This window comes from Natator depressus, chromosome 5, assembly GCF_965152275.1.
Source record: "Natator depressus isolate rNatDep1 chromosome 5, rNatDep2.hap1, whole genome shotgun sequence".
In the NCBI taxonomy this organism is placed as follows: domain Eukaryota; kingdom Metazoa; phylum Chordata; order Testudines; family Cheloniidae; genus Natator; species Natator depressus.
The window spans coordinates 124,719,744-124,744,518 of record NC_134238.1 but is presented as its reverse complement, the minus strand read 5'-3'; the positions used below and the strand labels follow the sequence as shown (position 1 = coordinate 124,744,518).

The window sequence follows — 24,775 nt, the reverse complement described above, 5'->3', positions numbered from 1 at the left end:
ATGGTATAAGACATCTTTATACCAGTATAATTGCATCCATATTCAGGCCTATACCAGTAGAATGACTGGTTTAAATAATAATAATAATAATAATAATAATTAAAAAAAAAATCACAGTCCTAACCAACACTGACTAGTAACATTTTTCTAACGTAGACCAACCTTGAGATGTTACCAGTAACAAAAATAGGTACAAAAGTTTCTATTGAAGTGATTTTTTAAGTTGTTTAAGGGACACCATCATCAAATCCCCTTATCTATAGTTAGGGCCCTACCAAATTCACAGTCCACTTTGGTCAATTTTTGGTCATAGGATTTTTAAAATAGTAAATTTCATGATTTCAGCTATTTAAATCTGAAATTGCACAGTGTTGTAAATGTAGGGATCCTGACCCAAAAAGAAGTTGTGGGAGGGGTCGGGGTCAAAAGGTTATTGTATGGGGAGGCTGCAGTACTGCTACCCATACTTCTGCACTGCTACCGGTGGTGTTGCTGCCTTCAGAGGTGGGCAGCTGGAGAGTGGTGGCTGCTGGCCGGGCATGTCACCCTTACTTTTGTGCTGCTGCTGGCAGGGGCTCAGCCTTCAGATCTGGGCTCCCGGCCAGCAGCCACCACTCTCCAGTCGCCCAGCTCTGAAAGCATCTCCACCACCAGCAGCAGCGCAGAATTAAGAGTTGCAGTACCACAACGCTCCCTACAATAACCTTTTGACCCCCCCCCGTGACTCCCTTTTGCATCAGGACCCCCAATTTGGGAAATGCTTGTCTCCTCATGAAATCTGTATAGTATAGGGTAAAAGCACACAAAAGACCAGATTTCACAGGGGGAGACCAGATTTCACTGTCTGACGCATTTTTCACGGCTGTGAATTTGGTGGGGCCCTATCTACAGTAAATAAATCACCTTACATCATTGCTACTGGAAACATTTCCAAAATCTGATTTTTCACTATACAGTTTTCTTAGGGCTTTGTCTTCACTAGACTTTTGAATTGCCATCTAACCTGAAGTACTTAACACATTTGCAAAGGCTGGTGTGGACACCTCCCACACATTTGGCCTAGGCTACAAATGCATGGAGACTGGTAAGAGTGGAATGGAATGTATGGCGAGTGCCCTTACAAACATGTTAAGTATCTCCAGTTAATTGTCAATCACTGAGGCCTTGTCTACACTTGCAAGTTAGAGCACATTAAATCAGCCCTGGGCACCCTAACTCCTGAGGAGTCCACACTGGCAAGGCACTTAGAGCGCCTGGACTCTGCGGCTGGAGTGCCCCTGGTAATCCACCTCCACGAGACGCATAGAGCTTTCTGCACCCTGGTTGAAGCGCTGGGGTGTCAGTGTGGACGACGTGTTGCATTACTGTGCTGTGATTGGCCTCCAGAAACATCCCATAATCCCTTGAAGTCAGGTGGCCACTCTCGTCATTGTTTTGAACTTGCCTACAGGCATGCAGATATCTCCTTTCAAAGCACCGTTTCTGACAGCTGGCATGCTTATCTGCTCCGAGACACAAAGCAAACCATTACTGTGGAAAGCTCCTGATGCAGAGGCAGGCGTGTGTGCGTGTGAGAGAGAGAGGGGTGAGGTCTGATGTCAGGGTTTTCCCCTTCCCCCTGCCGCTGTCTGAACTTACGAGACAGCATGCTGAGACACACTGCCCCCAAAACACACAGTCTCTCCCCCCACATACACACAACATACTCCCTGTCACACTCCATCCCCCATTTGAAAAAGCAGCTGGCAATCTAGTAGGATGCCCTGGAACAATGGGATTGGTAAACCTGCATCATGTGATGCTGTGCCTGCCCCATTAGGCATTGCAAACCCCTTCCAAAGCACACTGCAGCCATTTGCACACTGGGATAGCTACCAAAATGCACTGCTCTCTGTGGCGTTGCAAGAGCTGCTAATGTGGCCATGCCACTGCGCTTGGAGCTGATAGCGTGAACACACGGCAGCGCTTTCCCTGTTGTTGTCTCTTAGGGCTGATATGTGCGAGCCCTCAGAACCTCGCTGCCTAATTAGTAACAGATGGTGGCCAGACAGCTACTTTAAGTTTTCGGCGACTTATTGAAACCGTCAGGCTACAACTCTAGTGAGGGCTTTTGTTTGCTGCTTTTTTTTTTCCCCCCCCACAGAAAGTGAGAGTTGAAAGGGAAGCTGTGCTGAGGGGGAGAAGTGAGAGGGCAGTTAAAAGTTGTTTTCCCCTCATCTGCCTCTCCTTTCCAGCTCTTCCCACTGCCTGCCTCTCCTTTCCCTTGATCCATCCATCACCTCCGTTCTGCATCCTGGCAGTGGTGCAGTATTTCCATCTGCAAGTGTAGACATAGCCTGAGTAAAAACATCTAATGTAGGCACAACCCTTATTCTTTGCATTTTTCTCAGTGTGCTACTAAAAACATTAGTCATTTATACTTCAGTTTCTAGTTCTCAGACACTATCATAATGCTGCAATGTTTGGGTTTAGAATATTGCAGAACATCTATTGCATACAAATGGTTTCCATTGGAAATTTAAATAAATGTATGGAAACATTTTTACTGGTCTTAGGTTTTGAAAAACTTTAGACTACCTGAAGTTAAGTTTGGCCCTAAATTTAATTTAGGGCACCCATTCCACAATCTCAGAGCATGAGTATCTGATCTACTAGCATGCCTCTAAATCCCAGTCTCTCTTATTCATGCACATTTGTTTAGCATTGAACTCATTACCCAAGAGAAGGTAGATTCATCACTAGACTACTACTGACTACCACACTAAAGCTTTCTGCAGTAAGCATGATAAAGCAGCTGTTTTCTTGACCCTCAGAAGCCTACCAATGTAGTACTCTCTCTATGTTCGGCTGTGTATGATCTAAGAATGCACCTGTCAGCAAAGCAACAAGACTGCTTAGACACTTGCGCCATGTTTTTAAAGAAAATGCGTCTTAAAACAGATACAATATAAGACAGTAGCTGTATTATTCTCTAATGATTATTTCATATTTATTTCTCTCTCTCTCATTGGGTTGCTGTAACCAGAGATATATAATGGAAAAGATTAAAATAGAGAATAAACAAATCCATATAGAACAAAATACTAAAAATGTGAGACAAGATGGGAAACAATACCTTGCTGGCAGTAGGTCTGGATAATGCAGCTTGCAGAGATCTGTCTCTGTATATCATCTTCTACCTAACTAATTGTACCCCGCACTTTGCACCTTCTGTATGGTGTTGTCCTAATCTCTGATCTTATGGTGTTGTCCTGCTTTTAGATTCTTCATATTTTTTAAAATAACTTGTTTTGAAAGATATATATCTTATCTCATGTGTAAAGCCTTAATTTGGTGAGAAATTTGACCAGTTATGCATTTTTCTCCCTGCCCCCAGACTTTACATTTATATAAAGAGCTAGAAAGATTTTTGGTACTTTCACTTTCAGTTAATATCAATTCTGCTTAAGAAAGAGTCAGAAGCAGTATTCGGACTACTCACAAATCCCATACTCTACTTTAAACTTTCCTACTTTATAATAAAATTATATTAATACAGGCATGGTTACGTCCAACTGAAAAATGAACTAAATTTGTTGGTCAAGATAATTCTCTTCATGTCAGTTTTTTAATGACACTAGTTTTGATACAGAGTTCACATAATCTCCCTTCATCAACTATTAGAAAATAAAGTTATTGCAAAAGGGGCAGCCCTTTCAGTCTGTTGGCTTTTGTAGCCTAAATATCAGAAAGGAAAAATAAGAGATGACACAAGAGATGAAATGCAACTGAAAATAAGTACAACTACAAACTAGGCCATTATAAATTCTCACTGAAACAGATTTTTTTTTTTTTTTTTTTACCTTAAGCCATTTATCGACACACTTGGCATGGAACTCGTGGTTACAAGGTAAGACTCTAAGTAGCTGCCTTGACTCAAAATCACACATGCATACTACGCACCTAAAAAAAAGATTGCAGAGTTTGAAGTTATTTGTTATTCAAACAACAAATTGGCATTCTATAGACAGACAGCTTATAGGTTGTGCTCGCAGTGGGGTTTTTAGTAGGAGTAGCTGCACTGATGGAGCGGCATGGGTACAAACCTCTAGTGTAGACTGGCTGTGCCAGTGTAAACAAAGCTGATCCAATGCTGTGTACCTTTTGCTTCAAACCTCAGCATAGGGAAGAGCTAACGCTCCCACCACACAGGATCTTCACCACTCCAATCAATAGCACCAGCAAGATTTTGTTACAGCGATTCATAAGAATATTAAAGTTTGCAATGAGCTGCTGAAGATTAGTCAGTGCAAATCCCTTAAGTACTTTTCATTCAGTTTTAATATTAGGATAGGTTATTGTTTTTTTAAAATATTAATATATATAAAAAGGCTAATTATGAGTTGCCACTTTTTTCCCCCCTCTTAAAAAAGTATGAACTTTGGATCAGATTATTTCTTTTTAGAAATTCTCCCTTTAATTTATATTTCTGTTCATTTTTTTTTTTTTAAAACAGATCATGGTTGAAACATCGTCAACTTAAAGCAAAAAACAATCACATTTCCACCTGAAAATCTATTCCTTACTTCTCATTACAAGTAATACCCAAGACTGTTGTAACTAGAAGACTGAAAAAAGGGCAATTTTTTTTCCTTCCAGTTTGTTTACTTTATATATTTGACAGCACTTTGTGTATAGTCACTTTCACTGCCTCCCATGTATAATCATTTTCTCCTTTTGTTTGTGTGGTCTTCCAAATAGAACAGATAAACAGATTAATAGGAAAATGTGTAAACCACAAAAACTGGCAAGGGCATTCAGAGGTAGGGACAGTGCCTGAAACTATTTTTGATATAGGGTAAATTTCAAGTTGACGATGTCCCTTTAATGTAGCAAGCAACTTTTAAAAACTGTTCCAAGTTTACCTACTCATCATTTTAAACCTTAAAACATCCCAAATTCCAAAGTCAGGGTAATTATTATCTGGGCTGGAAAATTTAAAAAGGCACATACCATTTGATGTGCATTTTGAGCACTTGTGTTACAATACTGGCTACCATGGACTCCAACCTAGAAGGATCAAAATAACCGATAATGCATTTTAAACTGAGAGGCCAAAGCAATGCACTTACAAAGTCTGTTCTGACTGGTGGTTGTTTGGATTGAACCGGTAAGATGGAAGCTGTTCAATGTCTGCTTTCGTCAGTCCTCGCGGTTTGGCTTCTCCCAATCGTTCTGCCAAATTCAGCAGTGCCTGCAGAAAGAGGAGTTTGTGCTTTTTACACTCATTGTTCAAAGGAGCTCCAGCTCCCCTACAATTGCAATTTATTTTTTTTTTGACATAAAATGTTATCACTATCCCACCATACAGTTTCATCCAAAGTTCTAGCAAGAGGGATTGAGAATCTTTATCTCTCCTTCCCTTACATTACAGGCTCTTGGAAAACATTCCTTCCAGAGTTTGCTCCCAGGTAAGTACTTTTTGAACTGTATAAGAAAGCTCTGTTTGGGTTATCTAAATCTTCACGACCCAGTTCTTAATCCATCCTGCATCTGCGCTCACAGAATGATAAATATTTTGTTTTAGACAGAAAAAAACTGAAATAATAGTATGAATAATCAGAGGAAACAGCTGCCCAACCTGACTGCATATTGCTACCTGGTTGACCTATAGTTTTAAGGGACAATACCTCTGGCTCCCACTTCTTGCCTAGCTGCGTTCAGGTCTGGAGATTATGTGCTGAGCTTCCAAGGAATGATGAAGTCACACTGAACTGGGCAGACTCTTTCAGTAGAGATTTTAAAGAATCCTTATTGAGGTTACAGGGACAAACCATTCTGATGTGTGGAAAGAATAGTAAATATGGCAGGCAACCAGCTTGGCTTAACAGTGAAATCTTTGCTGATCTTAAACACAAAAAAGAAGCTTACAAGAAGTGGAAGATTGGACAAATGACCAGGGATGAGTATAAAAATATTGCTCGGGCATGCAGGAGTGAAATCAGGAAGGCCAAATCACACCTGGAGTTGCAGCTAGCAAGAGATGTTAAGAGTAACAAGAAGGGTTTCTTCAGGTATGTTAGCAACAAGAAGAAAGTCAAGGAAAGTGTGGGCCCCTTACTGAATGAGGGAGGCAACCTAGTGACAGAGGATGTGGAAAAAGCTAATGTACTCAATGCTTTTTTTGCCTCTGTCTTCACGAACAAGGTCAGCTCCCAGACTACTGCACTGGGCAGCACAGCATGGAGAGGAGGTGACCAGCCCTCTGTGGAGAAAGAAGTGGTACGGGACTATTTAGAAAAGCTGGACGTGCACAAGTCCATGGGGCCGGATGCATTGCATCTGAGAGTGCCAAAGGAGTTGGCGGATGTGATTGCAGAGCCATTGGCCATTATCTTTGAAAACTCATGGCGATCGGGGGAAGTCCCGGACGACTGGAAAAAGGCTAAAGTAGTGCCCATCTTTAAAAAAGGGAAGAAGGAGGACCCTGGGAACTACAGGCCAGTCAGCCTCACCTCAGTCCCTGGAAAAATCATGGAGCAGGTCCTCAAGGAATCAATCCTGAAGCACTTACATGAGAGGAAAGTGATCAGGAACAGTCAGCATGGATTCACCAAGGGCAAGTCATGCCTGACTAATCTAATTGCCTTCTATGACGAGATAACTGGTTCTGTGGATGAGGGGAAAGCGGTGGACGTGTTCTTCCTTGATTTTCGCAAAGCTTTTGACACAGTCTCCCACAGTATTCTTGCCAGCAAGTTAAAGAAGTATGGGCTGGATGAATGGACTGTAAGGTGGATAGAAAGCTGGCTAGATTGTCGGGCTCAACGGGTAGTGATCAATGGCTCCATGTCTAGTTGGCAGCCGGTATCAAGTGGAGTGCCCCAAGGGTCGGTCCTGGGGCCGGTTTTGTTTAATATCTTCATTAATGATCTGGAGGATGGTGTGGATTGCACCCTCAGCAAGTTTGCAGATGACACTAAACTGGGATGAGAGGTAGATACGCTGGAGGGTAGGGATAGGATACAGAGGGACCTAGACAAATTAGAGGATTGGGCCAAAAGAAATCTGATGAGGTTCAACAAGGACAAGTGCAGAGTCCTGCACTTAGGACGGAAGAATCCCATGCACCGCTACAGACTAGGGACCGAATGGCTCGGCAGCAGTTCTGCAGAAAAGGACCTAGGGGTGACAGTGGACGAGAAGCTGGATATGAGTCAACAGTGTGCCCTTGTTGCCAAGAAGGCCCATGGCATTTTGGGATGTATAAGTAGGGGCACTGCCAGCAGATCGAGGGACGTGATCGTTCCCCTCTATTCAACACTGGTGAGGCCTCATTTGGAGTACTGTGTCCAGTTTTGGGCCCCACACTACAAGAAGGATGTGGAAAAATTGGAAAGAGTCCAGCGGAGGGCAACAAAAATAATTAGGGGACTGGAACACATGACTTATGAGGAGAAGCTGAGGGAACCGGGGTTATGTTTAGTATACGGAAGAGAACAATGAGGGGGGATTTGATAGCTGCTTTCAACTACCTGAAAGGGGGTTCCAAAGAGGATGGATCTAGACTGTTCTCAGTGGTAGCTAATGACAGAACAAGGAGTAATGATCTCAAGTTGCAGTGGGGGAGATTTAGGTTGGATATTAGGAAAAACTTTTTCACTAGGAGGGTGGTGAAACACCGGAATGCGTTACCTAGGGAGGTGGTGGAATCTCCTTCCTTAGAAGTTTTTAAGGTCAGGCTTGACAAAGCCCTGGCTGGGATGATTTAATTGGGGATTGGTCCTGCTTTGAGCAGGGGATTGGACTAGATGACCTCCTGAGGTCCCTTCCAACCCTGATATTCTATGATTCTATGAATATTTTTATTCATGTATAGGCTTTGCTATGGAGCACAATATCAGAACACTTCACTTCTCCCATGTAAATGATTTATCTTCAATACCCTTGGGAGGAGAGGAAGCAGCAAACTCAGCGTCACAAACAGGGTAACTGAGGCACAGAGAAATTAGGTGAGTTGTTCACAAAGGGAGTATGTGGCAGAAGTGAAAGCTGAATCTGGATCTCCTGAGTCCAGCCTACTGTCTTAACCACAAGATCATCCAATCTCTTAACTTGCACGGCAACGGCTCCAGTGGAGCTCGCACATATCAAACTGGAAATACTGCACCACTGCCAGCACGCAGAACAGAGGTGATGGATGGATCAAGGGAAAGGAGAGGCAGGCAGTGGGAAGAGCTGGAAAGGAGAGGCAGATGAGGGGAAAACAACTTTTAACTGCCCTCTCACTTCTCCCCCTCAGCACAGCTGCCCTTTCAACTCTCACTTTCTGTTGGGGGAAAAAAAAAAAGCAGCAAACAAAAGCCTTCACTAGAGTTGCAGCCTGACGGTTTCAATAAGTCGCCGAAAACTTAAAGTAGCTGTCTGGCCACCATCTGTTACTAATTAGGCAGCGAGGTTTCTGGGGAACAGAAAAAGGGAGAAGTGGGTTTCTAAGCTCAGGGAACTGGGGGAGAGCAGGGAGGAGGGGGAGGGAAGAGAAAGGAAAAGCTTAAGACATATCACTGTCCATCTGCTAGCTGGGAGGAACTATAACCCAAGTGCCAGGACTGAGATAGATGAATGGTTTTAAAAAGAACGAAGCTGTACTCTAACAACAATACGCTACTTCAAGTTGTACATTAGGTTATCAGTGCACTTCCTGAACCAACAGGCCATCTAAGCGCACACCCTATGATGGTTTACTGCTTTATTTTCAAATCAATATTTGTATTAGAGAATGCATCAACTGAAATGGTATTTGCATATTTATATACGCTTCCAGTTCACAACTTTTACATCTTATTTCCATATTTCAAAGGTTAGGATTTTTAACCTGTAACTTTCTCGGTATGTGTTTTTTCCATACTTGTTACTTATGACAGTACCCTTAATATTAAGGCAACAAAGTGCATGATGGAATTTTGTAAGCATTATGTTTCACATTTAGCTGAATTCATCTTATAATATTAGCATTAATGTGTAAAGCTAACATCAATTAGCAAGTCATGTAAAATGCACTACATGACATTTACTTCTGTAAAATATTTAAAAATCAATTAAAATGCAAGAAAAAAGTGAAATCTAGAATGAAAAGCTGAGCAATTAATGATTAGTAGTCTGGGAGGGTTCTGAAAAGAAATATTAACAAAATAAAAAAGTGTAACATCTTAGCTTTTAACATCCAATACAACAGGCATAAAATAGTGTTTCTAGATTCTATTTTCAGACACAACATTTATTAAAAAGCCCCCCCCCACCCCCAAAAGATTGGTAGTCAATATAAATTCATCATTTAAGTTAACTACTGTTCCCCAAACATATTTGCACATCATAAACCAACCTCGTAGTTTTCCACCTCTCCATCTTCCACATCCAACTCAAAGCTGAAAGCTGGTCCAACTGCAGGTGGCACTGGAAGCATTGATCTGCAGGAAGATCAATCAGGGATAGGATTTACTATTCATAAAATTAAAATTTCAGCAAAGTTATGCCCAATGTTCTCCACCTGTAATCTTGTTCACTTATTAAAATGAATATGCTTCAGAAATTAAATGGAAATATTAAATTAATGCATTAAATAAAGGATTAGAATTCAGGCAATTCAACAGTTAAGATACTCACAGCAAAGTTAACTCCAAGACATGGCATATGAGACACACAGTAGAATATTTTCAATTGCTATTTATAAGGTTATGTCTCAGATACCTACGAGTCAATGTTCCCATAGAAACCTTACCTCCTAACTAGTATCATTGCATTGATAACTAAAATTCAGAACAGAACGTCTGGCTTCAATCTGTTCAGCTTTTAAAATAGATAAAAAAAAAAAATGACCAAAGACAAGTAACCCCAAACTTGATGTGGCTCTGCAATGCAAAAAGCCTAAGTTCTCTAATACACAAATAAATGTAAATAAGTGTGCAAGTCGGTTCATTTGCACATTTTGAGAGTAGATCCCACTGCACATTCACAAATACATGTGTATATTACAGGAATTTAGCCCAGGGAGAAGACAGAGGGGTTCCTGCATCTGGGAAATGAGATCAAGCTTGGGGTGTTCATTTTTCTGTTCTTAATATTTTCTTTTTTTAAATTAAAAACAAGCAATATATATGCCAAAAATTAAGAAAATTCATCATTATAGTTTAAAACTTACAGCAGAGAGTAGGGAAATTCACAAGTTAAGATTTCTAGAGCACTATAAATGTGGTCTCATTGGGCTCAGACAGACAACAGCAGTCTCTCGACTTTGCTAAGTCACCAGGGATGGGGAAGTCAGGAGGGCACAGCATCTGGGGAAGTTCTGACAAGAACGTGTGATCTAAAGCTTCGCAAGTTCATTGGATCATTTATTCAAATGCAATTTAGCAGAGTCTGGAACCGCAGAGTGCACATAGTGAAAGAAACTGGAGGTTTGGGAATCCAACAAAAGACTTGAAACTCGATGAGCTCTTTTTCAATGCTGTCTTTCAGACATAGGGAGGAATACAAATATTCATCTTCTCTTTCCAAGCATTTTATGTTCAGCTCAAAAATAGACACAGCATCCACAGAACAAACAAAGCACGTGGAATCTGACTTTTCATCCACCTGATTCCAGCAGAAAGGAGCCCTACCCAGTTTTGTAGGCCCATCATAATCCCTGAATTTTGTTTCTTCCCCACCCTCTTAAAGAAATGGCTGATTGGATTCAGGACAGAAATTCAGCATCTACAACAGATTAGCAGTTCAGTCAATAAGAAAAAGTAACAGCATGTAATGTTCCATTATTTTTCAATAAAACTGTTTCAAACTAAGTAAAGCAATTTATCCCTGAATAAAGACTGTTGGATTTGAATTGAGTATAAACACTTAAGTTTTTATCCCATTGTAAGGACATTTCAGAACGTAATCTGTACCCGCATAACAAAAAATAAATACAAAAGCCTAGCATACAAGTATATTTTACATACTGTTACAGGTGGACCAACTCTCAATACCCTTCCACAGGATCAGGAAGAGACCCATAAGTGACTCTGGGACTATGTCCCCGCCCAATTTCACATTTCTACCATTTGCTTGTTGAAGCGCTAGCGCTGTTCGCAAGAGGATGCAAACACTTAAAAAAAAATATAATAGCAAGCGTTTGACTCTGTTCATCCTTGAAAGTGGCTCAACTGTTTTTGCTTGTGGGCAAAGCCCAAATGTGGGAAATTTGGACATGAAAGGTAAACATGTAAGGAACTTAAAAACAACCGAAAAAAGCCCCTTACCATGGGAAGGCTGAGGCAAACTAAGGACAGGTGTTGCTATGTGCTATGCCTGAAAGGGAACAGTGTTGGGCTGAGGACAGGATAAGGCCTATGTTAAAGGGACCATTTAAAAATGAAAGTACATTAAAAACGTTATTTAACAAGCTACAAAAAGCTGCACAAAACTTACAGCACATATGGTAACAGGCTGGGATGATAAGGGGGTGGTGGTATTGGCTGCTGGGATCGATATCTACTGCGCCCTGTGAGTCTTCGAGGCATAAAGGGTGGATAAGGCTGTGAGGAGGAAGAAAAGCTTCAGTATTTTCTTGCACAGTTTACTAGTATATTTAAATTAACTGAAATTTGGACTATTAGAACTGATTTTTAAAAACGCATTACCAAATAAAATTAAAATGTTTATTCAAACACACACAATTTTGTTAAGACAAGGATTCCTAATTATGCAGCTTCTACCACTCTGTGTGAAATGGCTGAGATATACAACGTACACAGGTAACCCATGCAAAATAGTCTTTAAAATCCTTCTTAGGCCTGGTCTAAAAACCGGGTTAGTACTAGAATAACTATTTTGGTTAGTCTCTAAGGTGCCACAAGGACTCCTTGTTGTTTTTGCCGATACAGACTAACACGGCTACCCCTCTGAAACTTGGTTAGAGTTGTGATCTTACGACCGACTGATATGGTTACCCTGGCACAAGCCTCAGTGTGGACACAGTTATACTAGTATAGAGTTTCCTTACAGCTAGGGCCCTACCAAATTCACAGTCCATTTTGGTAAATTTCAGTCATAGCGTTTTAAAAATAGTCAACTTCACTGTTTCAGATGTTTACATCTGAAATTCAGCGTTGTAACTATGGGCTTCCCCACCCAAAAGGAGGGTGGGGTGGGGGTGGGAAGCTGCAGTGCTATTGTAGGGGGTCGTGGGATTCCCACCCCTTCTTCTGCGCTGCTGCTGGCAGGGGCACTGCCTTCATAGCTGGGCAGCCTGCCAGGTGCCAAGCTCTAAAGCCAGTGCCACTGCCAGCAGCAGCGCAGAAGTGAGGGTCCAAGGTATGTGAGGGGTGGGTTACCAGTTGGGGGCTGACAGCTCCACCTGCAGCTTCATACCCGGGTCAGGGGCTAACAGCTGGATCTGTAGCCTCCTGTCCGGGTCAGGGGCTGTCCCAACCAGCAGCCAACGAGTTTCCTGCAGGCAGTGGACGTTCCCAGAGGTGGGTCTGACCCAGCTCCTGAAGCAGCCCCTGCAGGGGAAGAGGAAGTCCTGTCCCTCCCCAGCCTGGCCAGGACTAGCAGCTGGAGCCCTGTGCTTCCCCTCCAATAGTCAAATTTCACAGGGGAGATCAGATTCACAGTCGGTGGTGATGTGTTTTTCACGGCAGTGAATTTAGTAGGCCCCTACTTATTGTATAGTTTATTCCCAAATGGGAGTGAGAGTAGGCTAGTCCTCGGTATCATTGTACAAAGATTTTTGACTCTGCCTATTAAAATGGGGGCAAACATGGTAAAATTTTGCCACTTATTTTGAAGTGACATTTAAAGAGTATTGAATAATTTATGTATTGAAGGGAAAGATCACTGAAGGATTTTGATGGCACCTTGTCAGTCATCCTTCATGTTTGTGCCATCCATGCAAATGAACTACAATTAGTAGAAGGCCCCTAAAAATACCTGATCTTCCTTTTTTAAATTGAGAAATTTAAAACAAATGATATAAATATATATGCATACATAAAACCCAAAATTTATGACAATAAATTGACACACAGACACATAATAGCAATCTCTCATTCTTTCCCACAAATATTTCACCTTAAATACTTGACTTCTACTCCAAAACAATAAGCCTTAATTTTATTCCCTAGTACACCAAGTACAAGTACCAACACTATCAAAATGGGTTGTGTGTCTTCATTTACTCTTATTTCTAAGTCAATGCATACCAGAAAATCAGAAATGGAGCCATTCACCATTGACTAATTACTTTTTAATACTTCATTTTCTTGTCTATTTCACATAAGTAGCATCAAACTTTAACTTTTCAATAAATCAGTATGAAAAATACTGGATAAATTTTAACATTTAGGAGTCATTTATCATTTTTCATAAAGCTTCAAAGATTACTCTTCCCTGTCCCAAATAGTACAAATCAACAAATCTAAAGTCTCATGGAGAACTGATATTTCTATAATTTGCTAACCGAAAAACACTCATCCTGCTCCCATCCCTCCTCAACTTTTAAAAGCTGAACTTTGTACTTGAGAAAACCCTATTTCCTGCCAACACACATAAATGAAGTAGCATGGGCAACAGGGTGGAGTAAATTAAATCATGGCACTATAGGTAAAAAAAGATACTGAAAATGAAGGCCCTGATGCTGCAAACACTTACAAAAATATGTAACTTTAATGAATAGTCCTTTGACCTCAGTGAAACTACTTATGTGCTTAAAGATAAATATGTGCAGACATGGTTGCAGGATCTGGGGTTAAAATTGTGTTTTTATTAAAATGTTATTTCAAAACAAAACTGCTCAGTGCTAACAGTGAAAAATTATTTACACTTTCAATACATTAACAAAGTGATAGTGAACGTTTTATACACAAAGGCCAAACTTTCAAAATTAGTACAATTAGGCTAAGCAGCCCATTTTAGGCACCCAAGAGCAAGGTTTTCAAAAGCATCTACGTGACTTAAGAACACAACTCCGATTGACTTCAGACTACAAACCCTGACAGAGGAGTATAACTTGGCCAAAACATTTCAGCTTTCTTAACTACTGGATGTTCAACGTATTGGAAGATGGGAGTGGTTGTGAATGTAGCATGGACTATTTGCTTATCAATTTAGTGTTTGACTTGGTCTCAGAATAAAGTTATTAACAAGGCCATGGACTTGCCTTTTTCTGTATAGGTAAGCATTTTAAGCGCGAAATTTCTTAGCAGAAAAAAAATCTTTAAAGAATTTCAGATTTTACCTAACAACCAGAAAACTAAACAAACAAGCATAAGATGACTGACAGCAGCAATTCAAGAGGATAAAATGCGAAGTAATGAACTAGCAACATGATTTAACTTAAAAATGTTTTTTGTCCACCCTGCTGTGGAACATGTCCATACCCAACTCAACCAATTAGGGCATGTCTTCACTGCAGCTGGAAGCGTGCTTCCCAGCTTAGGCAGATAGACACATGCTAGTTCTACTTGAACTAATATGCCAAAAACAGCAGTGTAACCACGGCAGCATACGCAACAGCTCAGGTTAACCATCAGAGTACAAATCCATCTGGAGCACCTGGGTACATACTCAGGCAGTGAGTTCAAGCCGTTGCCCGGACTACCCCAACTGCACTGCTATTTTAAGCATGTTAGCATGTGTCTACCTACCCGAGCTGGGAAGCACACTCCCAACTGCAGTGCAGACATACCCTAAATGTCATAAAAATTCATTACAAAACAAGTGCAGCATTTCAACACTATGGTTGTGTAGCAGAAGTAGCAGACTGTGCTGGAACAGAAAACCTTTTCTAAGCAACTGGCATGACAGGCTCTCTACAGGTAATGTTTATCAGAAACCATTAAATGATGTCACTAGTACATTACCTTTGACTTGTTTAGACATGGAGATTAAACAAATTTCATTATGCAGTGACAGCCTCTAACAAAATTCTACCCAGTAATTCGATTTTATTTTTAAATAAAATAGCTGTGATGTACAATAACAACCATGCCAGGGTATTGATGAATTGAGAAACATAGCATGAGGAAGAGGGAAGTGCTGAAAGCAATACTTACTACTCCAAAGGACACCTCCTGGTGTAAAGGGTCGTGCGTTAAGAACTGGAGAGGGGCTGAGGGAGTCAATGTTGGTGGATGGGCTGAGGGAGGATAGGTAAAACCTCCTACTGGAAGGTGTTCTCCAAGCAGTTCTACTTCATTCTCTATCCTTTGAAGTGGCTAAGAAGAAATAGTGTTTGCTGTATTTAGGATAGTTAATTTTTCCCCACAGATGAGACAAGGTTACAGCTTTGTGCTCCCTGGTTGCTGTCATCTTTTTACAGAATAAACAGAACTGATTGGATCCATGGCTTCTGTCCTCAACACTAGTGGAAAACAACCATTTCTCTATCCCCCAAGGGGTTAAATAAGGATCCAGTACCGAGGTTCCCAAACTTTTCTTATGGTGTACCCCCTTTTCAGATCTACCAAATGCCCATGTACCCCCACCCTTCTCATCACTGATACTTTGTGCGTTCTTCTTAACGCTACCTGTCTTTAGCCATCTGTCCATATTTCACTGTTATGTGCAGATATAGTGCAACGTATACAACTGAAAAAAACTAAGTTCTGAGCTCAGTTAGATTGCACAGTTGCTGGGCAAATGTATGGTGACTGGAGGTGAGGACTTTGTACGTCAGCGTCTCTGTATCTGTGTTCTCATAGGTACATCTTGAAGTAAATTAACTACCATATTTTATATAACAAATTCTCAGAGTTTTAAGCTTTGTCTGAGTAGCCTATTATGAAAATGCAAAAAATAAAAATAATAAAACCCACCATTACACAATTTCTCCCGTGTACCCCCTCCTCCGAGATGTCTCACGTACCCGCAGTTTGGGAACCCCTGATCTAGTATATAGTAACATTTCCCAGCTAGTCACACTCAGAAGCCAGGACATTTTCAAACTGGCAATTAACCATGGAAGTTACTGTAATTCCCTAAGAATATGAGTAGCAGACTGCTCTCCTCATGCACTAGAATGAAACTAGCTGTGAAACGTCAAATGAAAGACTTTTAGTAAGAGGCTTCAAGTTCTTTTGTCCTTCTGGCCACAGTCTATAGCAATGGTTCTCAACCGGGGCACAACCAGCACACAGCTGCAGCCCATGTCACATCCTCAGGGTCAGAGAAGTAGTATATATATTTCATGGATTTGGCACACAACACAGACAGCTGCATACGCAGCCCACAATGGTAAACAGGTTGAGAGCCCCTGGTCTATAGTAAAAAATAACCCCTTGAAATCAGCAACCAGAGATGATCACGAAGGTACATAGAAAATCACAACGGTACACAGAAATACACAAACATTTCAGTCAATGCAAGTTCCTCAATAAAATATTCCACTGCAGTAAAGGACTTAGAGTGGATAGATGGTCAGGATGCGAGCTTGGGACTCAGAGGAGACCCATGCTCAGTTCTTTGCTCCAGAGACCCTTTGTGACCTGGGGGAAAGTCACTGTCTCCATGTCCTTGGCTCCCTATCTATAAAATGGGAATAACTGCACTTCCCCCTACCTGATGGGAAGGCTGTGAAAATAAATACACTGCAGAGTGGGAGGCACTGTGGGGGCCAGGTAAGTATCTAAAATAAACAGATTTTAAGTAAAATCATTACTTGAATCCAGGAATACTTTAATAATGGTCCTCTGAATCAGTCGGCTACATATTGGTGGGCAGTATCTTAACTGCCTACTCCTTTAGTATAAAGAAGGGCCTATTCCACAGATTATCTTGAAAATGGTGCCAGTTCTCTACTATTTCCTTATAGAATCCATTATCTACATATATCTAGATGCCTTCAGCTTTCGCTATGTGCCTGAGCAAGTTAAAAATGTTTCCTATGGGAAAGCTCATTGTTTGCACGTGAAGAAAGAACCGTTATCCTCCCTCCACGCCTCCTCCACCAAACCCCATTCCCCCTGCCACTAAAACGCAGGGTATGGACACACTGTACTGAGCTTCTGCCTTGCCTTGGTTGCTTTCATAGCCATGTCAATCTTGTATCACTTTTACATAAGGCATTTTAAAAACACTCCCTTTACCTAGTGACAAAGAGATCACCTGTTAAATAAGAGGCTTCCACTCCCCTCTTGCACTTGTGCACCAAAATCCTCCCTTGGGGTGCCCAGGTTATTAAACCCAATGAATGTATATAAGTTCTAGTCAGCAATCCTCACAATAGTGAGCTTTGTTTGTGACACCATTTCATTAGAAAGACGCTAATATTAGCCCTGCAACGATACTTTGCTGCATTTAACCTCAGAAGCCAATCAATTATCTGCCTATAAAAGGGAAATAAATCTGCTTCGGTGGGTCTCTCTTTGGCAGCAACAGCAAAGTAAAGGACCATAAGTGAAACAGTCAAGAGTAGGAGGCACCCCTTACTTTACCCATCCCCCCACAAACACTCTGGTAATAAATTCAACAGATTTTCAGTTCTGTTTTAAATTATTTCCGGGCAGAGAAGCAGCAGCATAATTTCCAGCCCAAAAGACAATTTTAGGAGGAATTCATAAATAGTGCATAGCAGTGGATGAGGCTAGATATGCTAATCTAAAGGGTTGCTATATTATATATTACTTCTATTATTAAGAAAGGTCACCCCAATGATCAGATCAATCTTGGTCTCAACATTTTTAAAATTCTTAATCCCCTACTGTCTCACTAACTGCCCCTTTATTTCCTGGTTGCAGGTAGATAGCTCCACCCACTTCACGAAACACAGCAGAGGAAACCACTGTGTGGAAACAAAGGGAATGGGAAATTCTGTCCCCTGTTCTGCTGAACAAAACTTTACACTGTAGGCATTTCTATGGCACTCATCATTGTAACCCTGTGGGCATGGCATAGAAGCTGTCAACCCCCACCATACTGGAGTCACCTGATCTAAGTGTAACACCACACCTGACTCAGAGGTTCAGTCATAAGGGGCATGCACAGGCCTGAGCACTTAATCATACTGAAACTGCTCTTTTGTATTTATGTATTAATAAAATATTGGCATCTTCTAAAGTGCCAGCCAAACAAACCTTTAGGAGGATATAGATGCCTGTCCACCATCTCCAAAGAGTTAATAAACGGGGATTAAAAAGTCTCACTTTTTGTTAGGTGAAATATGTAAAATAAGGTCACCTAATTGCCACTTCTGTATGGACCCCTATCACGGAGCTGTTACCCGCTCCACTAAGCTTTCCCTGAGTGGAAGGGCTCCATAACCATATCCAAAAAATATCTAGGTTCTCTGGAATGCATTTTCAAGGACACAAGGCACTATGCTTTTCTCCTTTGTTCCGTCGAAATTCGCAATTTAAAAAATCTGTCTAGGGTAACTGGATGGGGGCAAGGAGAGGAGAAAGGGAAAATTCCTCCTCACATTCTCCTATTTCTTTCTAGGAAGCAACCTGTGATTTTGTTCCGCCAAGACCACTGCTCAACTTAGACTCTCTCTTCTGTGCCCAGGAGAGAAAAAACAACTACAGAAGCAGTAGGAAATCTATGAAAAAGGTGAACATTATTTTAGGCTCTCCTGACAGGAGTAAAGGAGGAACAAGAGAGTATGTGGCCTGGGAAATACTAATAAGACAAAGGTGATTGTAATTTCTTGTATCTGAGATTCTTATGGGCCATGGACTTTTGCTTGGGAAGCTCTCCCATTGCATCAAAAACCTGTAAGAGTTACTGCGTGTCAGGTGCACCCACTTTCCCCTACCATAAAGCCAGCTGAATGATAACAGCAAATATTCTAGGAAAGTTAGTTAGTAAAATATGATACATACCGACCGTGACTGTTGTGTTTGGAAGGGAACGAACTGGCCTGGCGGTGGCAGGTGAGGAGGATGGTGTGGAGAGAGGTGAGGAGGATGCAAAAGAAATGGATCACTAGAAATAAGGGGTGGAAATGCTGCGTATGGCACTGGTAAGTGTTGGACTGAGCATGCCTGAAGCATCTGTAAAAGAAAAGAAGAGACCACATTTACAATTTTACAATTCTTCTTCTAACCTGAATATTCCTTTAATTTATAGTAGTTTCGTTGTTCACTAGAAGTGGCATTCAAAGGAAATGTACCACTTGCCTCAGAATGCATTGATTTTTTATATAACCCTAATGTGGTAAAAGAGATACTTCCACTCAAGAACTGAGATTTATTTCAGAGCTTTGATATCACAGGCAAAACCTGAAAGGTGCTGAGTACCCTTCACTTCAGATGAAGATAAGGAGTTGAAGGTGCTCCGCATCTCGCAGGATCAGACCGGACTTCTGACTGAAATACAAGAAGGGGTAGGGGTTACTTACCCCAGTAGCTTCTATTCTCCATGCGTGTTGCCTCCTCAGAACCACATGCCTAACTACATGGTTACACAACAATTTTAAGGGACAGACAAGATGGGTGAAGCAATATCTTTTATTAGACCAACTTCTGTTGGTGAAAGAGAAACTTTCGAGCTTACAGAGAGCTTCTCATCAGGTCACTTGAAGAAGAGCTCTGTGTAAGCTCGAAAGCTTGTTTTTCTCACCAGCAGAAGTTGGTCCCATAGAAGGTATTACTTCACTCAAATATCCTGGGATCAACACAGCGATAACAATTTATTTGAGCATAAGCTTTCGTGAGCTACAGCTCACTTCATCGGATGCATACTGCGGTATGCATCCGATGAAGTGAGCTGTAGCTCACGAAAGCTTATGCTCAAATAAATTGGTTAGTCTCTAAGGTGCCACAAGTACTCCTTTTCTTTTTGCAAATACAGACTAACACGGCTGTTACTCTGACAGCTATAACAGTTAAGCAGCAACTTGTCTCAAGTTCTAGGTATAAATATTCCAACCCCAAGCATTGCTCAGTTCTTCTCTACCGCTAGAATCCTTAACTTCTGAAGCATAGGAGAGGAAAATGTCATTGTGGCTCTGTGGAGGTAACAAACCCTAAGCTCTGTAAAAGGTAGCCCCTCTTCTCTCCTTTGAAATTGCCTGTCCAGGGCATGCTAGAGGACACTATGCTCTCAGGAGAAGGGCAGCAGGTTGAGGAAAGGAAAACATTTCATGGGAATTAAATTTGAAAAAGTTTAACCAGCTCTACAGTTCATCTTAAAATGGAAAAACAAATAGTCCAAAGTTTTCCTTTTCCCCCGAATTTTTCAGACCGTTATCAGGAGGTGGGCTAAGGAGCACTGCTAACTGAAAAGCGATCAAAGCACTGCCCCCTCCCAAAACAAGCATCTGGTCTGGACACAGGATTGAGAGAATCCCCATTTGTGAAGGCGTGGAATGAATTTCAGAGAGAATCCCACAAGGTTTCTATTAAGGGCATATTGTGGATACTTGCCACTGAAACAGCCACACTCCCTAGTGAATGAGCCCTGGGAAATTAGGTACAAGATGTAGGCCAGCTTCTAACAGGAGCACATGCACAGTCTTATGCATTTAAGACAGCCCTTCAGTTGAGATGGCCTGATCTTTAGCTTTCCAGAGGCCACGGACTGCTAGGCTTCCTAAGGAGGGACAGAAATTTTGATATCCACGGGAAGTGACTTCACTTCCCTCAGTATGGCTATGGGGCTTTGGAAAAATACGGGCCTTGAGACAGACATGAAGATTATACAGGGTAGGACAACCATCAGAATTCAGCTCCAAGACTCTCCTGGTTGAGCAGACAGTCCTAAGACAAGGGGAAAAGGGGCAGAGAGAGCAAGGTCCTATGGACTCAGAAAGACTCTTGGTAGTTTTAGTGGAAACCAAATTCAAGTCACAGGAATCAGAAGGCTTCCAGATGGGAAGCATCATGACTGTAAAATCCTTTAACTTGTTACGCCAGGGAATGGAAAAAGCCACCCCTTTCTTAGAAACATTGTTTGCAGAAATAGCCATAACTAAAGTCATAACTGACAGGTTTCAGAGTAGCAGCCATGTTAGTCTGTATCCGCAAAAAGAAAAGGGGTACTTGTGGCACCTTAGAGACTAAAATTTATTTGAGCATAAGCTTTCGTGAGCTACAGCTCACTTCATCGGATGAATCCGATGAAGTGAGCTGTAGCTCACGAAAGCTTATGCTCACAAAAGCTTATGCTCAAATAAATTTGGTAGTCTCTAAGGTGCCACAAGTACTCCTGTTCTTAAGTCAAAACTGTTGCCAAGACATTAAAGAAGAGGAAGTCTCTTCAACACCAATTGCACTTAGAAGCATAATACTTCCTAGTGAAAGGGGTCCTGGACTCTTCACACTCCAACAGAAGAAAGTAACCTTGACCTAGAAACCCGTCATGTTGTCAAGTGAAGCAGTTTGAGCGCTGGGTACAAAATCCAGTCTTTCTGCTGGAAGAAGCATTGTCCCAGAGGAAAGACGATCGGTGGTTAGGGACCAGGGCAACAGTCTGGGACTTCAGAAATGTACAGGAAGCAGACTTCCTGCATGACCTTGGACATGTCACTTAGCTTCTCTGTGGCTCAGTTCCCCATCTGCACAATGGGGATGATCGTACTACCCTACTTCACAGAGGTACTGTGAGGATAAATACATTCAAGATTTGAGGTGCTCTGCTGTTATGTTAATGGGGGCCATCGTCAGAAAGAAGAAAACTGCAATAAAATCAAACTAGGAAGTTTTTAAAACTACCAAAAAAACCCTTCTACTTTTACATACAATTTTTACAACATTTTACGAATGCTCTAGATGGTAGAGAGGGGAACTGAGGGACAGCTTGAAAGGGATGCAGTATTCATACCCCTGCACAATAGAATACAAGGTTAAAGGAGCACATATACACCCTGAACTGCCAGCGGCTTTTTAAAAAGGTGCCATGGCGAGGCACACAACTCCTGCAGTATGGCTCTGTGCAGGCAAGGTCATGAAGGAGAACCTAAGAATGGGGGAAAGCAGGTTTTCAGTACAGCAGTCAATAAGTGCTGTGTGACTGACAGTTCTGCCTCAATACAAATATGTGCAAAACAAACAGCACTTTGTTTACTGATTAGAGGGAATCAGTCCCCAATGGCTCAGTACATTGCCGCCAACACACTTCCACCTCTGCAGGTCCAGGAGTCATGTCAACACCCAATACACTGTATATATTGACAATACCGACTCTGCAGGTGGTAAAGAGATGTCGCTTATGAGCAAATGCCAGTACTGGAGGTGTAATCAACCTCACTCTATTACTACTACTAATTATTTGTATTACCATAGTGCTCAGAAGCCCTCGTCAATGACCAGGACCCCTTTATGCTAGGTGCTGTACAAACACAAAAGAGACAAGTCCCTGCCCCAAGAAGCTTACAATCTATGTATAAGACAAGAAACAGATGGCTAGGGACAGGGGAGTACAAGTGAACATGAGACAATAGTGGTCAGCATGATGGGAAGTGGTCTTTGTACTCTAGCAGCCTAACCTTTGTCAAGTTTTGTGTAGGCATCACTGAGGTCATGACCCACCAAAAATCAATGTTTACTAGAGGCTGATATACTCCAGAAGATTAGTTTGAGCTTAATTTTGGTTTCCCCTGAAATGTACTATTAACTGTCCTTGACTATTCACCATCATTACTGCAATGCAATTTACATGGCAGCCCAAAGCCTTATATTGTGGTACGAGGTTATTATTCTGCAAATGAAATTTTATTGTATACCATAAATTGAGGATTGGTTCTCTGAATTAACCGAAGATTAATTTATATACTACAACATTAAGTACTATGGTACAACAGATTGGTGGAGATTCTTGAAGCATATTAAAACAGACTTCAGTGACGACATTTAAATAAATATTAGATATCTACTGCAAGCTTTTAGAAAAGCTCAAACAGAAGTTACAGCCTTGATGCAGGAATTACTGGGTAAAGTTCTATGGCCTAGTCTAACATCCTGTGTAAGAAATCATCATAATGGTCCCTTCTGGCCTTAAAACCTATGAATATTGATCTTATCCACACACAACCACTATTATTCACTATTGAGAACAATATCTTGATAGCTTACCTCACAATACACTGAGAAAACATGTCGCTTCAGACTATTTTACTTCATTTTGTGTTTTTATTATATTTACATATTAAAGCTGGAGTGTGTAGTGACCATTACAGGTAAAGATGCTTGGCCATTTCCATTCTAATAGGCCTTTTCCAGTTGCTTATATCTAGGGCCAATGTTTTCCGGCAATGAGGAAATAGTAATTCCGGACTTTTAAAGCTGTTTATTTCAGAAATTTCTGATATGCATTATATTAATACAAAAATATTGTATTGTTGTGGAACACTGAGGGCTAGAGCCAGCTCCACAGGGGAGGTGGGGGACAGACAAGGGGCACTGAGGGCTAAAGCCAGTTGTGTACTGGGAGGAGGAGGCAGGAGTCAGCGCTGTGCAGGAGAGGTGAGCAGGGGAGAGGCATTGTGGGTGCTGAGGAGAGCAGGTGCGAGTGTTCTTTCCTCTGCAGCATGGCCAGGGAGCCCTGCATTCCGCTGCTGTGCCCTGCCCACCCAGGGGAAGCTCCGTGGCAGTTTTGCTAAGCCCAGGCCTGTCTGAGGAGGGGAGAAGTTGGCAGTGAGTCTCAGCAGCAGCCAGCCCCCAGCCTCTGCCCTGCACTCTGAGGAGTCAGGTGTCTCAGGGACCGGCACCAGGGTTGCCAGATTTCTACTGCATTAATAGCCCAAAATCACTTTAAAAACTAGCCCCAAAGCATCCCAATCTATTTACTGAAACAAAGGGGGGGGGGTTGGAAGGCTATGTGTGTACTCGGAGGGGTACTGTTGGGGGGAGTCTGGAGGGGGTACCTGCGGCCTCACACTCAAGGTGGGGGGCAGCGTTCTGCTCCTTGTCACAGTGGCAGGGCATCTGGCGCAGGCCCGGGTTGTAGTGCCAGCCCATCAGCCAGCACTTCCCTGCAGGGTTCTCCCGCCTCCCCAGGTCAGGGAGCCGGGGCCTGGTCCTGTCACTCCTGCTGGGCAGAAATTCGGGAGGGGAGAAGAGGGCTGACCCTGCATGCCTCACCCATGCATCACCTCTGCCCTGATGATAGGTGTCTCTGGGCAGAAATATAGGCATGGGTATGTGTGTAACCCTGCATGCCCAGCCCACCCTCTGATCTGACCCCCTGTATAATACAGGGCAGAACTTCCCTGAATTACTTCCTATTTGAATTACAGCCCATCTTTTAGAAAAACATCCAATCTTGATTTAAAAATTGCCAGTGATGGAGAATCAACTACGACTCTTGGTAAATTGTTCTGATGGTTAATTACTCTCACCATTAGAGATGAGAAAGCTACTCACCTTGTGCAGTAACGGAGGTTATTTGAGATAGAAGCCGAGGCAGAAATGGGAGCATGCATGGGGGACAGACCGACATGTGGAGAAAGTAAGGGTACCACGTTTGTCGCGTCCATGTGGGGGCTATTAGGATCATTCTGGATCCGTCTTGTTTTATCTTGTGGAGTACACGGGCTAGGAGGGAGGTGGGCAGGAAGGCATACAGGAAGGGGGCTCTCCACTTGACGAGGAAGGTGTCACCCAGAGTGTGTCAACCTAGTCCTGCTCTGGAGCAGAACTGGGGGCATTTGGAGTTTTGTGCAGTTGCAAAGAAGTCTATCATCGGGAACCCCCTCATCTTGAAAATATCTCTGATGACCTGTGTGTTCAGCTCCCATTTGTGATCTTGATAAAAGGTCCTCTGCCGTGTTGTTCTGGCAGCTATAACATGGACATTGTGTTTGATGCACCATTGCCAAAGACAC

The 24,775-nt window shown here is 42.1% G+C and overlaps 1 protein-coding gene across 3 annotated transcripts in view; it reads right to left on the bottom strand.

The window, feature by feature from the left end:
• The window catches only part of RNF38 (ring finger protein 38), a 197,048-nt gene that overhangs the window by 11,215 nt on the left and 161,058 nt on the right, over window positions 1–24,775 (bottom strand). For all 3 annotated transcript variants that reach the window (XM_074953573.1, XM_074953575.1, XM_074953574.1), the window contains 6 exons: window positions 18,834–19,004; window positions 15,069–15,230; window positions 11,443–11,549; window positions 9,362–9,446; window positions 5,112–5,233; window positions 3,843–3,942 (listed from right to left, as the gene is read on the bottom strand). In XM_074953573.1, the coding sequence (XP_074809674.1) occupies window positions 3,843–3,942; window positions 5,112–5,233; window positions 9,362–9,446; window positions 11,443–11,549; window positions 15,069–15,230; window positions 18,834–19,004 (747 nt within the window). The remainder of the gene's footprint in view (window positions 1–3,842; window positions 3,943–5,111; window positions 5,234–9,361; window positions 9,447–11,442; window positions 11,550–15,068; window positions 15,231–18,833; window positions 19,005–24,775) is intronic.